We start from the raw sequence: 16,187 nt of genomic DNA on the forward strand, positions 1-16,187 counted from the left end.
AAAAAATAATAATGGAAAAAAGTGTATATGTTATCCTTAATTCGATTTCTGAGAGTTTCAACATGAAAGTAGTTAGACTTTTGTATTAACTTTTGTGATATTAGTAATGAAAATCTTTGATTTGTTTTAAGAGTAAAAAGTAATATAATATAAAATTTATTAACTATAAACATTTTTTTAATGCATAATGTTAGAATAGTCAAATGTCACAACGGTTATATATATATAATCTTCTCGCATTTACTCATTTGTCTTTACGAAAATCGGTCATTTATAAGAACTCAATAATAATGGGTCGTTTTGAAAAATCATCATAAGAAAAAATTTATGATTATATTAATTAAATTTTTTAAAATTATATATATATATATATATATATATATATATATAAAGTCAATGTAATTATCAAGCATTCACTCAAATTATTTAGTACATCTGTTACATGTTCTTCCTCGCTTGGACATAGATATAGCGAACTAGTGTTATATTCTTTTTTATAAATTGATATATAAAAAAAACTATAATCAAGAAAAATAATCGACATAAACTTTTACCATATGGTCCGCAAGATTGTAAAAAACATTTTAGTTTTTTAATCTCGCCAAATTTACTCCGTTCCTCAATTTGTTTTTTAAATATTCAAAAACTAAAATACTAAAAAAATAATATGAGAATCATAAGTAATATTGGAGAAATATAGAAAGCATAAATATTTGTATGATTCTTCACTAACTAAGGTAACGAATATTGAAAATGTAGACTTATATTATAGTAAAAAACAAATAATGGTAATCTCGTGAAATACGTCCAATGAAGTCATCAAACACATGAAATTGACAATCTATTAATATTTTGCAATCTTCGTACTTGATAATAATGATAAATCAATAGAAAAAAAACGAATGATCATAAATTTTATCATTTCAGTAATATAGTCAAGATTCACAGATGTGAATCGAAGGAGTTCATTGAAAAAAATCTCTTCATTGTTGTCGTATCTTTCTCACTCCATTACAAATTACGATTCAGTGCAACACCTTAAATGGTAAAGAAAACTCGTATCTTTATATTATGTAATTTTAGACACACGAGACAATAATAATTTTATCTAGTTCGAGCTACTTTATAAACAAACTAGAGAGGAAAGACCAAATAAAGATAATTTTATCAAAATTATTTTTTGTTTAATAATTTTTTTAAGCAATAACACATTTTCTCAAATTCTCACCCACATATACAACCACTATTATCAATTTAGTCTTATACCAACATATCATAATCTATATTTTAGTCTTATATTGACATATCTTTTCATTCAATTTCTTCATCCCCATATATACTCCACCATTATCATGCCCATATTCAAATTCTTCGAACCAATGGTCTCATATATGAAATGAGAATACTTTAACTATTAAACCATTTGTGATTGTTGATTTTAATTTTTAGTTTTGTATATATATATTTTAGGTAAATTTTTGATAATTTATTTTAAATATGTTGTTATATATATAATATAATTATATAATTTAAAAAATAATTAATATAAATATAATTAATATATAGAATTATAGATTATAAAATAATTAATAAAAATATAAAATAAAATAAATAATAATAATAATAAACTATTTAATAAATATGAAAATAATTAAAATAAATATATTAATAAAAATATAGGAGTTAATTTGAAAATTTTAAAAATTAAACATTATTAGATTCCATCCAAAATCAAACAATCATTTAAGTTAATCAATATTTTAATTATTTAGACAGAGCAAAGTTAATAATATGAAAACAAATGAGTAAAAAGTTGGATAATTTGAAAAATTCTGTATAAATGGTCGGATTCAGGAAATATAACCCTAAACCTTCTTGTTCATTTGCTTTACTGATGCTTTACCCGTCGTCATGAACACGATCATGCAGTGAACGCAACCTTTTCATCAGCAAAAACTACTTTGGGAGAACAATTTCATCTCTATAAATGTCGCCATCCATCACTATCGATTCGTCATTCTTCTTGCACTTCTACTTCTTATTCGTTTTGCTACGTACGAAGGCGGTGTCTGTCGGTGACGACGGTGAGTAATCTTGTGTAAATTAGTTGATTTCTGCATTTTCTGAATCAAGTTCTTCAAATCGCTATTGCAGGTGATCAAGCATGGGAACACAGTTTAGAGCAGCAGTTATCACTCTTTTTCTTTCATCAGTCCTTCTTCAGCTGGTGTTTTCTGAATCCAACGATGGAATCGTTAGAATTGGACTCAAAAAGTTTAAGTTAGATGAAAACAACATGATCGCTGCTCGACTTACCCCGCAAATACTGAATTCTCAAAATGCTGACGCCATTGTAGGGCTAAAAAATTACAGGAACATGCAGTACTATGGTGAAATTTCAATCGGTACACCACCACAGAAATTCACTGTGGTTTTTGATACAGGAAGCTCTAATATGTGGATACCTTCCTCAGAGTGCTACTACGATTCTGTAAGTTTGATCATTTTTATACTTCATTCATACATATTTTATTAGGAGATAAAATTATGTTGAATTTGCCTCTGTTTCTGCTGCAGCCTGCTTGCTATTATCATTCCAAATATGATGCCCGTCGATCAAGAACATATAGAGTGAACGGTAGGGTGTCTGTTGCAACTTTTACAGAAATAACTTTATGTAAGCAACTAAGCAGGAAGGTGATAATTGACTTGAAACATAATGTTGCTGTTTTTCACAGGAAAATATACTGAGATACACTATGGTTCAGGTTCAATAGCTGGCCACATTAGCCAAGACAATGTTTTAGTTGGTGGTTTAACAATTAAGAATCAGGTTATTATATATATATATACAACATATCCTTTCATAGACCAAATCATCATTTCTTTCATACTAATACAATACTTAAGTTTACTACAACTACAGAGCTTCATTGAAGCAAGAAGACTGTCTGGTTCTGTACGTGTTTGAGTTTACCAAGTTTGATGGCATTCTTGGCCTTGGATTACGGGAGATCTCATCTGGAGGTGTTGTTCCAGTATGGTATGTACTATCTAATGTCAAATTAAAATTTGTTGTGATATTCTTCTTTAAGATAAGGAGTATCCGCTCATATTTGTAGGTACAACATGATGAACCAGGGTCTGATTCGGAATCAATCGTTCTCATTTTGGCTTAATAGAAAAACAACAGGAGAGGAAGGAGGTGAACTTGTATTTGGTGGGACTGATACAAGGCATTACAAGGGGAAGCATACTTATGTCCCTGTGACCCACAAGAGCTCTTGGCTGGTTGGGAAATTTATACATATATATTTATTTTTTATGGTTGTTTCTTTTAGAACCTTATAATGTGTTTGCTCTTGTAGTTTGATATGGGTGATGTCTTCGTGGAGGGTCAACCAATAGGTAAGATCTTTCATCGTGTTCATAAAAGAAGAGGTCCTTCATAAAAGAAGAGATACCATTTAATTGGAGGTCATGTTGGTGGAATGAATAATAAAAAGAGAGAGCGTGTCATTTATTGATTATAGAGTGTATTTACAGGTGTTTCTGGTTGTTCTGCAATTGCGGATTCTGGAACTTCTTTGTTGACGGGTCCAACTGTATGTGAAACTGAAAAAGAGTTTTATTTTATTGTTCATATAATGGCCGATAAATAATGAATAATTTTTATACGTGTAGGCTGGGATTGCCATGATAAACCATGAAATTGGAATCAGAGGAGTAGTTAACTATAGATGCAAGTCAATCGTTAGACAGAATGGACACAAAATTCTCAACAAGCTCCTAGTAGTAAAGGTTTGTTATTTTGGTTGAAATCTATTTTTCCTTAAAATACACTAATTATAATGTTGTCCTAACTTTTAATAGGAGTCACCTGAGAAAATTTGTTCTCTAATTGAATTATGCCCAGTTTATGGAAGTAATAATAGAACATCAGATTTTATCGATGTCGATACGTGCAATAAGTGTGAAATGATAGTTGTGTGGATGGAGAGTCAACATAAGAGGAATCAGAGAGAATATGCTATTTTAAATTATGTTGATAAGGTAAATATTTATTATCTCACTTAAAATAATTAATATTAACATATGAATCAAATAAATGATAAAAAATAATGTTTATATCAGCTATGTGATTCGTTTCCAACACCAAATCTGGAATCAAGAGTGGATTGTCGGCGAATTTCCTCTATGCCTGTATTTTCGTTTTTAATTGGTTCTAGAAATTTTACCCTCTCGCCTAAAGAGGTGAATATATGCTTATCTTATTTTACATTAATTGTTACATATTTTGTTTTCTTATTGATTTGGTTGATAAAATATTTAATTTGTCATGAATCAGTATATATTGAAGACTGCGACTAATTGCACAAGTGGCTTTATTGCCAGAGATCTTCTTTCTCCTCGCGGACTTCTCTGGTTTGACATAATCTTTATATATTCTCTATACTTGCAAAAATGAAAAAAAATTATTGATGAATTTATGAAGTAGAATGAATCTTATAGGGAGTGGCATTCCTACTTTTAAGGATTCTTAATCATAAGATCTTTAATCACTCATTCAAATACTCTTTTAATTTAAATTAGATTAGTGTCTTAAGATTAATTTTTATTTTTAAAAGTTAAAAATTGAATTTGAAAGATTTGATTTCATAATCAAATTATAATTTTTTGTTTTAAAAGCTAGAAAATATACATCATAAGTTTTTTCATAATATGTCAAACTAGTTTAGACAAATTATGTATTAATGAATCTTATTATGATTAATGTGATCTATGAAGGGTTTTGGGGCATCTATTCATGGGCCGTTATCACACAGTATTTGATTATGTCAATTCGAGAGTTGATTCGAGAGTTGGATTTGCGGATGCTGCATAATATTATTATTATTATTAATAAAAATAATGTACACTTATTTGTTAAATTCATTTATGTTAACAAAATATTTGGGTCAAATTTGTTTTCATTTACCATATTTATATTTGAGTCTTGTACGTCTTATTCTTTTGTTCTGTCTCGTTTTACGATAAGACTTGAGAGATTTTAAATGTAGGCTCGACTCGAGTATTTGTAAAAAAATGTTTTCGTCAATTATTTTGCTATGTCCCGTGGTTTACCATATTCTCGAATCTCGTAAAACAAAATGAGAAAATAACTCTATCAAGAGTCTTTTCATCTGAAGTTGAAATGAGAAATCGAGATGTTAGACATACTTTTGGTTCTTCTTAAGAGTCGTTACATAGTTAATTATCGAGAAATTAAGGGAAAAAATTACATTTTTTTTTGGCGTGGAAAAAGGTTTTGATGCTATGTCCCACTCGTCCAACCAAATGAAGGGTCACTATTTTGAAACAAATTAGGCCTTTTTAATTTTATCACGACATATTACAAAGTTCTTTTTAAATTTAAATTTCAGAATTTAATCTCGTTTTTCTTTAAAAGATTTTACTTAGACTAGTCTAAGATTTGAAAGTGATACGCTCTTTCAGTAGATAAAATTTCATTTAAATATAATTGAATTATCTACAACGTAGGTAACAAATATGGACGGAAAATTAATAAACGATTCGGGTCAGAAATATAAAAAAATTATTCTGAGTCATTTTCTATTCTTATTCTTATTATTATTTTTTAATTTTTAAAAATTTATTAGATAAAAAATGGCTTAAATAATTAAATGTCAAAATACACTTACAAACAATGCCTTAGCCCTTAACTAGTTGGGTGAACGCGGTTTAGAGTTGAACCAGACTGGTCAACGGTAAAAGTCAACCAAACCAAAAAAACTTACCAACGTACATCTTAACCTTAGCCCCCATTTGATTTTTTTTTTCATTTGTTTATCAAATCCTCACAAATTTATCAATATTAATTTACTAACAAGTTTATTGAATTATAATGAAATTAGGACGTGGGTAATAAATCAAATAAATTTTATATAAATTCAAACATTAATTAAAGAGTGAAATTTGATTTAAATATATAATTTTAACTAATTCATTTAAAATGTTTTGAAGAGAAATTAACAAAATTTAAAAGCAAGAAATTTCATTCGTCGATTCAAACACGATCGATACGGTCGACACAACACAATCAACGACAAGAACGACAAGAACGACATGATCGGCACGAACGACAAGATTCGCAAAGTAAGTGTCGCTAACCTTAAATCTCTCAGAATTGCGTTAGTCTTTTCTGGATGCTAATTTCCTGGTCGCGAGCATTTGTTAGTTCTCTAATCTTGGGTGTTTTTGGAAAGTTGACTTTCGAAGCGATTTAGTCACTGAATCTTCAGGGTTTCTGAATTGCCATATTTCTGCATTTTCTCTGTTTTATTAGTGTGATATGCTCTTCAACAATGGAGAAAAAGAAAAATGTAATAAAGCCAAGAAAGTCAAGGAATTTGTTATGGAAAGTCTCAAGGAGATTGCTATTGCTAAAAATATCGAAATGATTGTTGAAAAAGTTATTCAAGAAAAATAGGACAAAATTAAAGAAAAATCAAATATTGTGAAAAATTCTGAAAAAAGTAATGCAGGAAAGTAGACGAAGAAGGTTTCTAAAAAAATAATGCAGGAAATCAATGAAAGAAGAAAGGAATCTGGAATGTTGGTTACAATGAAATGGTTAAACTGTTTGGCCTCAAAAAAACGAAATCACCAAACTTCTGATCCATTCTAAAAAAGGAGAAATTGTTATTAATAAGAAGAAAGTCCAGCATATAAAAACTCAACTCAATATTCATTATCTTCAGTACTGGAATTTACTAAAAAAGAAGAATATGTAGAGATAGTAATTGATCAATGGTTATAATGAGACCCTAAATCGAAGACATATACTATCAGGAGCAACTCTACTTGGAAAGTAAATTATGTATGGAATAAAAATGCAAGAAAGAAAGTTGAAGACCACGCCTACAAAGGGAAAATCTTTTTTTGGGATGTTAAAACAAAAGTGGATGTACTTATTTCTTCTTTTAAATTTAAACTGCCCAATGGAGTAGAAGAAAATTGCATAAACGAAAGAGAAAATGTGGTGGTAGAGAATTATATTGGGAAAAATCGAGTATCATTCGCAATCATCAAAGAAGTTTTAATGACACAGTGGAAGGAAAATGGGCTGAAGAAGATCTCTGCAAATATTCATGATCTCTACTTTTTGCAATTAAAGAAAGAGTCGAATCTTGATGAAATTCTGAAAAATGGGCATACATATATATTGGATCCAACTGAATGAAGTTGGAAATATGATTCGAAGATTTGAACATGTTAAGTAAACCTAAGGAGACAACACAAATATGGTTCAAGCTTTGGAATATCCCTACAGACGTGTACAAAGAATAAACCATTAGTCATTTTGCAGGGTTATTGGAAAACTATTATACATGGACCCAATAAAAAAGAGAAGAGCATATATCCTTTGCTAGAATTAGCATAGAGGCGAATCATTGTAGCACATTGCCAAATAATATTATAATGGTTGACATGAAAGAAAAATCTACTATCATGAGAATCACATATGAGTGGAGACCAACAGGTGTGTTGAGAAAAGATCTAATCTAAACACACGATAAAAGAAGATATAAAGATAAATTGGTAATAATAATAAAGAACACAAGATATAACGAGGTTCAACCAACAATGTCTACATCCTCGGAAAGTCGTCCATTCTATTGATATTCCATGGAATAATGGTCCAAGTAACCCTATGTTACAATGTCTCTATTTATATAAGTACATCAAAAGCCAAAAGACTAAACTATTGCTCCTAAGCCCAATAAAGGCTTAAGACCCAATTAGAATATATAAACTCTAATTAAAAATGAGTCCAAAACCCAACAATCTCCACCTTGAGTGAATACCGCGCTTATTGAGATGTAATGAATAAATTACAAATTCAAGAATCTCCACCTTGACGAATTTCACGTCCCTTAGGAAACACACGAGCCGTACCCATCAATCTCCACCTTGACAAAAGTCAAGCCATCAAGAAATAAGTGGGTCTACACTTCAATCTTCACCCTTGCTCAAGCCATTCATGAGATAACTTTTCGTACCTCAATTTCCACTCAAGAGCCCTTATAAGAATAACAATATCCACCATCACGTATATCATGCCATCAAAATATTATGAGACACACATCAATCTTCACTGCTCGAGCCATTAACAAGATAAATCATTATACCTCTACTTCCGCTCAAAAGCCCTTAGAAGATAAAATCATAGAGTTTATAACATCAAATAAATTTGGGTAAATACGTTATTTCAACGACGAGAGATATTCAACAACTTTTCTCAATCTTTGTTCATACCCGTTGACATATGCGGGAATTAGAATTAACAATTCTTTATTATGTCAAAATAATCATTACCTTTGTTTGCCACAAACCGAGTGTCTTATTTTTCAAGTCCAACAATCGACTGAAATCAAAATACCGAATAGATCCAAGACGAACTTTTATCGTCTACTTTATCAAAATCAGATATTTATTGAAAATTGAGGACACCCAAAATAAACTTCCACTTCCTCAAAATAATATATCGATCAAAGTAAAACCCTTTAACCAATTAATTTAATACGATTTTATATTTTAAATTCTACTATTAATCTACATATATTATATATATATAATGCTTAATTTGAATTTGTCAGGTCGAAAGCTGTGATTAATTTGGATATATATGTGAAAGTAAAATAGATACTTGACTCGGATTGTGGGTTGACCCACCCATAAATTTGAAACAGTTAAAAATAAAATAAAAATGCTATATATATGTTTAGAACTTGTAACTTAACAAAAACAAGTAAAACCCTTTAACCAACTAAGCTAATAAGACTTTATATTTTAAATTCTATACAAAATTTGATGAACGCGCAACATTCATAACAATATATATATATATATATATATATAATGTTCTATTTGAATTTTTCGAGCCACGAACTGTGGTTTATTTGGATATATATGTGAGAGTAAATGGATACTTAGGTCAGATTGTGGGTTGATCCGCCCATAAACTCGAAACGGTTAAAAAATAAAATTATAAATGTTATAGGTAAGTTTTAAACTTTCAACCTAACAAAAATAAGTAAAATTCTTTAACCAACTAATCTAATACGATTTTATATTTTAAATACTACACAAAATTTGATAAATTCACGACAATATATATATAATAATAATAATAATAATAATAATAATAATACTTAATTTAAATTTTTCGGGTCGAGAGTTGTGGTTAATTTAAATATATATATGTGAGAGTAATTGGATATTTGGGTCTATATCATTATTAACGAAATATTTTTATTTAATATTAGGATAATTTATTTTTATTATATATAATGTTATATATCGTTATTAATGAAATATTTTTATTTAATAGTATGATAAATATATAATTATTTTTATTAAATTTTGTTTTGTAGGATTATGAAAAATTTATATAATATATATAGTTATTTAAAATGTAACTTACAAAATATATATATACATATATAAAATTATAAAATTATTTTAACAATTATAAGTGGCTAAGAGTGATATTTTTTATGCAAATATTTTCAAATGCTTTTTTAGAGCCCTGGTCTACAATACTTAGAGAAAAAAATATAAGAATTAATAGCACGAATAAGAGAACAGAAGGAAAAGTTTGGGATGATATTTTTTCTGATGGCAACGCTCTCAAACATACATGGAGGGGATTCCGATTAATGAAGACAATTGAAAGCTCAGTCAAAAATGAAATATCTCCTATAAAATCATTACAAGGAAATAAATGTTCAAATAGTTCTTGTTTGATGACTTGTTTGTAATTTAATTATTTGTTGTTCTATTAGTTTTGTAATTTCTTGTTTGAAACTCATTTGATATTTTCAACAAAGTTAGGTCTGTCTATCTTTGTTTATTGAAATTCATTTTTTTCTCTTTTGGGGTTTTATTGTTAAGTGTAATATATTTTATTTTAATTAAATAGATGAAGTTAATGAAAAATAATGTGTGTAATTTGAAAAGGTTAATGGACGGATTTAGGAAATATAACCTCCTGGTTACTGATGCTTTCCCATGTAGTGAACGCCACCTTTTCATGAGCAAAAACTACTTTGGGAGAACATGCAATTTCATCTCTAAAAACAATGGCGCCCGGGGGTCTGGGCCTCCCCCAACCTTAAAATAAAACATTATATATATATATTTGATATGTAACTCTTAGTCCAGTTGGCTTGGTAACCTAACGCCTCACCTTCAATTTTTATTTATTATATTTTAAAATATAATAAAAACTAATATAATTTATATCTATATAATTTATCTATAAACTAATTAATAATTATATTATTTTAATTTTAAATATAATTTTATTAAAATAATTATTATTAATATTTTATTTTATACTAGCAATATTTTCTAATATACAAATATTTATAATAATACATAAATTTTAATTAATATATAAATAAGATTTATTTATATAAATAAAGTATAAAAAAATTATATATAAAATAATATAAATCATATATTAATATTATTTATTTTAAAATTATATAATAATTATACATTATTTTTTATTTATTTCAATATAATTAATAATACAAATTACTTGTAAGGGTAAAATATAAAAATTAAAATAATAATAGTGTTTTATATTTCTTAATTTTAAACTATTTCAAAATTGTATAAAAAAATATAAATTAACATTAATAAACAAGTTAAAATAGTTACATTGGTTTGGTTCGGTATCTCGAGTGTTTATTCACTTAATAATATGTGTTTATCACGTTTTTGTATTTTTGTTCTTATTTATATATATATATATATATTATATTCTCATCAAACTAAGTTGAAATCTATTAAATTAGATTTTCATATATTTTTTTATATAGTTAGTGTTTTATGAATTTGTTTTTGTGTTGTATTTGATGAAAAATTTATTGGGAATTACAAGTGAGTTGTCATTTTGCCTACAAAGAGGAGATCAAAATATAGTTCAAGCCATGTCATTGATTGCGAGTTCGAAAAATCAATTACAAAAATTTAGAGAAGATGGATGGCATAATATTTTGGACCAAGATAACAGTTTTTGTCAATTACACTCGATCTCGATACTTGATATGAATGAGCATATGATAATCGATAGCAATGATAGGCGGAGAGGAAAAGGGGAACTCATCACTAATCTTCATCATTATCGTGTGGAAATCTTTTGTCAAGTATAATAAAAATTATTTCTTATCTATTAATAGTTATTATTTCTTATTTATTAATAGTTATTATTTATTATTTAATGCTAAGTTGTTGACTTAATTATGCAAAAATCAATAATCGTTTTTCAGAAGTTAATACATAATTACTTGGCTGTATATCATGTCTTCATCCCAGAAAATCATTCTCCCAATTTGATATTCTTAAACTCATTCGTCTTGCTAAACTTTATCCCGAAGATTTCACAAGCAGTGATTATTTATTTTTGGAACAACAATTTCGAGCTTACGTATTTAATTTGCGGGATGATCCTCAATTTTCTTCAATTGAAGACTTGAGAATTCTTGCTCAGAAATTGATTGCAATATAAAAACATATAGTCTTTCTATTGGTTTATCGATTGATAGAGTTTACTTTAGTTTTATCAGTTGCAACTGCATCCGTTGAAAGAGTTTTTTTTGCAATGAAAATCGTGAAGACTGATTTGCGTAATCGAATTAGAGATGAATGGATGAATGATAGTTTAGTTGTATATGTTGAGAAAGATATTTTCTCAACAATTGAAAATGAGTCAATATTGCAATATTTTCAATAAATGGAATCTCGTAGAATAAATTTGTCTTCTTTTATACCGACTCATAGAAAAGAATAATTTAGTAATTGTGTTTATTAGTATTTTGTAATTGTTTTTGTTAGTATTTTTATGTAATTACCGAGTAAAATTTTAATTACAAAATGCATTTATTTGATCGCCAAAAAAATGTTTACTATGTATTGGGCTCCCCGAGAAAACATTTCTGGGTCCGCCGCTGTCTAGAAATGTCGCCATCCATCACTATTTCATCACTATTTCCAAGACGAAAAAACACAAACATCCAAGTATTTCTCTGCATTTCTGAATCAAATTCTTCCAATTCGCTTTGCAGGTGATCAAGCATGGGAACAATGTTTAGAGCAGCAGTTATCATTCTGTTTCTTTCATCCATCCTTCTTCAGCTGGTGTTTTCTGAATCCAACAATGGATTCGTTAGAATTGGACTAAAAAAGTTTAAGTTAGATGAAAACAACAGGATCGCTGCTCGACTTACCCCGCAAATACTGGGTTCTAAAAATGATGGCGGCATTGTAAAGCTAACAAATTTCATGGAAAAGCAGTACTATGGTGAGATTTCAATCGGTACACCACCACAAAAATTCACTGTGATGTTTGATACAGGAAGCTCTAAAATGTGGATACCTTCCTCAAGAAGGTGCTACTTATCTGTAAGTTTGATCATATTTATACAATGTACACATCATTCATACAAATTTTATTAGGGGAGAAAATTTTGTTGAATTTTCCTCTGTTTCTGTTTCTGCTGCAGCGTTGGTGTTTCTATGCCCGTCGTTCAAGAACATCTATAAGGAACAAATACGATGCCCGTCGTTCAAGAACGTATAAAAAGAACGGTTGGTGTCTGCTGCAACTTTTATAAAAATAACTTAATGTAAGTAACTAAGCAGGAAGGTGATATTAACTTGAAACATAATACTGTTGTTGTTTTGCACAGGAACATCTGCTGAGATACACTATGATTCAGGTTCAATAGCTGGCAGGTTTAGCCAAGACAATGTTTTAGTTGGTGGTTTAACAATCAAGAATCAGGTTATATATACAACATTAGCCTTCCATAGATTTTCCAAATCATAATTTCTTTAAATTTTCTACAACTATAGGACTTCATTGAAGCAACAAAACTGTCCGGTTCTGTGTTTGACTTTACTAAGTTTGATGGCATTCTTGGCCTTGGATTTCGGGAGCTATTTGATTGTGGTGTTGTTCCAGTATGGTATGCTCTATCTTATGTAAAATCAAATTTGTTTTGATATTCCTCTTTAACCTCTCATATTTGCAGGTACAACATGATGAACCAAGGTCTGATTCAAAATCCGGTGTTCTCATTTTGGCTTAATCGAAACACAAAAGAAGAGGAAGGAGGTGAACTTGTGTTTGGTGGGATTGATCCAAAGCATCACAAGGGGGACCATACTTATGTCCCTGTCACCCACAAGGGTTATTGGCAGGTTGGGAAACTTAAATACATATTTTTAATTTGTATGATTCTTTCTTTTATAACCTTATAATGTGCTTGCTCTTGTAGTTTGATATGAATGATGTTTCAATCAATGGTCAATCAATAGGTAAGCTCTTTCATCAATTATTCATAAAAGAAGAGGTCATTTCTTAAACTAAGCGATAATGTGTAATGGGAGGTCATGTTGGTGGCATGAAAAAAAAATAAAGAGAGAACATGTCATTTATTGATTATAGAGTACATTTTGAAGGTGTTTGCAAATCTGGTTGTTCTGCAATTGCGGATTCGGGAACTTCTTTGTTATCCGGTCCAATGGTATGTGAAACTGAAAAAAGGTTTTATTTTGTTGTTAATACAACGGTCGTTAAATAATAAATAATTTTAATAAGTGTAGACTGCCATTACCATGATAAACCATGAAATTGGTGTCACTGGAGGAGAAGTAAATCATAAATGCAAGTCAATCGTTGAAGAGTATGGACAAACCATTCTGAAAATGCTCCCAAGAGAGGTTGTTATTTTTGTTAATTGAAATATGATTTTTCTTAAAATACACAAATTCTAATGTTGTCTTAACTTTTAATAGGCTAAGAAAATTTGTTCCCTAATTGGATTATGCCCAATTAATGGAACTAAGCGTATGAAGAAAAGTAATAATAGAAGAACATCGATCAGTATGTGCAATACTTGTGAAATGATAGTTGTGTGGATGGAGAGTCAGTTAGTGAGGAATCAAACAAAAAATGATATTTTTAATTATGTAAATAAGGTAAATATTTATTATTCTCACTTAAAATAATTTAAATTAACATTAGAATTAAATAAATTATAAAAAGAATGTTTACATCAGCTCTGTGGTTCACTTCCAATACCATATCAAGCGTCAGATGTGGATTGTTCGCAAATTTCTTCAATGCCTATAGTTTCGTTTTTAATTGGTGCTAGAAATTTTACTCTCTCGTCTAAGGAGGTAAATAAATGTCTATCTTATTATTTTACCTTAACTATTACATATATTGTGTTCTTATTGAACTTGTTGATAAAATATTTAATTTTCCATGAATTAGTATATATGGAAGATTGGAGAAGGTGCTGATCAAGAATGCATAAGTGGCTTTCTTTCCATAGATGTTGTTTCTCCTCCTTACAAACCGTTCTGGTCTGACACAATTTCTTTTTCTTTTCTTTTTTAAAATGCAAAAAATAATAAATGTATTGATGAATTTATGATTAATGTGTTTTATGAAGGATTTTTGGAGACATATTCATGGCACGTTATCACACCGTATTTGACTTTGGAAAATCCATAATTGGATTTACGGATGCTGCATAATAATAATAATAATAATAATAATAATAATAATAATAAACACATATTCATTAAATTCATTTATGTTTACAATAATATTTGAGTCAAATTTATTCGTTTACAATATTTATATTAAGTGTATTATCAATTAAAATATTCTTTATGATTAAATATGCCTTAAATCTCTTTTATTTATATTTTTTTAACTCATTGGTATATTTTAAACTAGAATAGTCTCTCATTAGAACTAGGAGGGAGAATTATAGTCAAATAAAATAAAATATATATTTAATAACTATATTGGTAAATAGTAACTTAGTGGGTAGATTTTTTTTTTTTTTTTTTTTTTTTTTTTTTTTTTTTTTTTTTTTTTGACTTTTTTTTGTTAGATAAAATAATAGGGTTGATTCATTAATATAAACTCAACCCACCCTAACTAACAATTCTAAGTAACGGATATGAATATAAGTTATTTAAAAAAAGAAATAAATAATTATGAAACTTTATTAATGTGAAAAGTTTTGTTTCTCTTTTTAATTATACTTTAATTTTTTTGAGTGGTTAAATAATTTTTAATATATAAATTATTTCTATTTTTACTAATTATTTTTTAATATATAAATTATATTTTAAATATATATATATAATAATTTATTTAAAAATTAATTCTCAATATTAAATAAAAAGAAATAATTTTGATTTAATTATTTGTCTCTCATTTTTATTAATATATTTTTCTCTATATATATTTATTAAATTAATCTCTAATATTTTTTTATTTATATTAAAATATTTTTTACTTATCTTCATATTTATTAGATATATTATTATTGTAACTATTATTTTAATTTAATTTTTTAAATAAATTATATATATATATATCAATAATTCTATTTATATTAATTATTTTATAATATATAATTATATGTTAAATTTTAAAAATATTTTTATTTATTTTTATTATTAAAAATTACTAATTTTTATATATTCTATATATATTTATTTTTTTATATGATTATTTTTTTATTCATATTTGAGAGAATGGTGGTGTGAATTTAGGTGGTGTTAATAATGAGATTCTAATTCTAAAAGATGGATGGAATAGTGGTTCGAAGGCCATTAATAATAAAATCTTTGAAGGATAGGAATTGAGGATTGGTGGTGCGAATTTGATGATGAAATAATGGTGGTTTGAATGTCATAATATAATCTTTGAAAGATAAGATATGATGATGGAATATGTGAATTTGAATTGAGGGATCGAAATGAAAATTCTTAAAAGATAAGACAGGTAAGGTAAAGTTCTTCTTAAATTTAATCTTTGAAGCATAAGATATGATGATATAATATGTGAATTATAGATAAGAAAATGGTGGTTCGAATTTGAGGGTGGTGTTAATAATGAGAATTCGAATTAAGAATGATTAAGGGAATGTTGTGCAAATTTGAGGATGAAAGAATGGTAGTTTTAAATGCCATTATTAATGGAAATCCTTAAATGATAAGTTATGTAAGGTAAAGTTCTTCTTAAGTTTAATTTTTGAAGAATAAGATATGATGATAGAAATTGTGAATTCGAATAAAATAGATTG

At 27.8% G+C, this 16,187-nt stretch overlaps 1 protein-coding gene and 1 pseudogene across 1 annotated transcript; both read left to right on the forward strand.

Moving 5' to 3' along the window:
• Nucleotides 1-2,124: 2,124 nt before the first annotated feature.
• On the forward strand, nucleotides 2,125-4,885 carry LOC124936547 (annotated as a pseudogene).
• Nucleotides 4,886-12,123: 7,238 nt separating this feature from the next.
• LOC124936105 (aspartic proteinase A1-like) lies at nucleotides 12,124-14,619 on the forward strand. Its single transcript, XM_047476565.1, has 12 exons — nucleotides 12,124-12,474; nucleotides 12,576-12,660; nucleotides 12,762-12,856; nucleotides 12,928-13,040; nucleotides 13,107-13,275; nucleotides 13,353-13,392; nucleotides 13,537-13,601; nucleotides 13,681-13,800; nucleotides 13,873-14,055; nucleotides 14,137-14,256; nucleotides 14,354-14,445; nucleotides 14,535-14,619. Exons 1-12 carry the CDS (start codon nucleotides 12,148-12,150, stop codon nucleotides 14,617-14,619), a joined length of 1,494 nt encoding a protein of 497 aa, XP_047332521.1. The 5' UTR covers nucleotides 12,124-12,147.
• The last annotated feature ends 1,568 nt before the right edge of the window (nucleotides 14,620-16,187 follow it).

Source organism: Impatiens glandulifera, chromosome 4 (assembly GCF_907164915.1).
Source record: "Impatiens glandulifera chromosome 4, dImpGla2.1, whole genome shotgun sequence".
NCBI lineage: Eukaryota > Viridiplantae > Streptophyta > Magnoliopsida > Ericales > Balsaminaceae > Impatiens > Impatiens glandulifera.

What these genes read in the sequence shown, in the direction of transcription:
- LOC124936105 (XM_047476565.1), top strand. Translation starts at nt 12,148, where the DNA reads ATGGGAACAATGTTTAGAGCAGCAGTTATCATTCTGTTTCTTTCATCC. An exon ending in GTTTAACAATCAAGAATCAG is followed by an intron (nt 12,857 to 12,927) that starts GTTATATATACA and finishes CTACAACTATAG; the next exon opens with GACTTCATTGAAGCAACAAA. An exon ending in TTTTTAATTATGTAAATAAG is followed by an intron (nt 14,056 to 14,136) that starts GTAAATATTTAT and finishes TGTTTACATCAG; the next exon opens with CTCTGTGGTTCACTTCCAAT.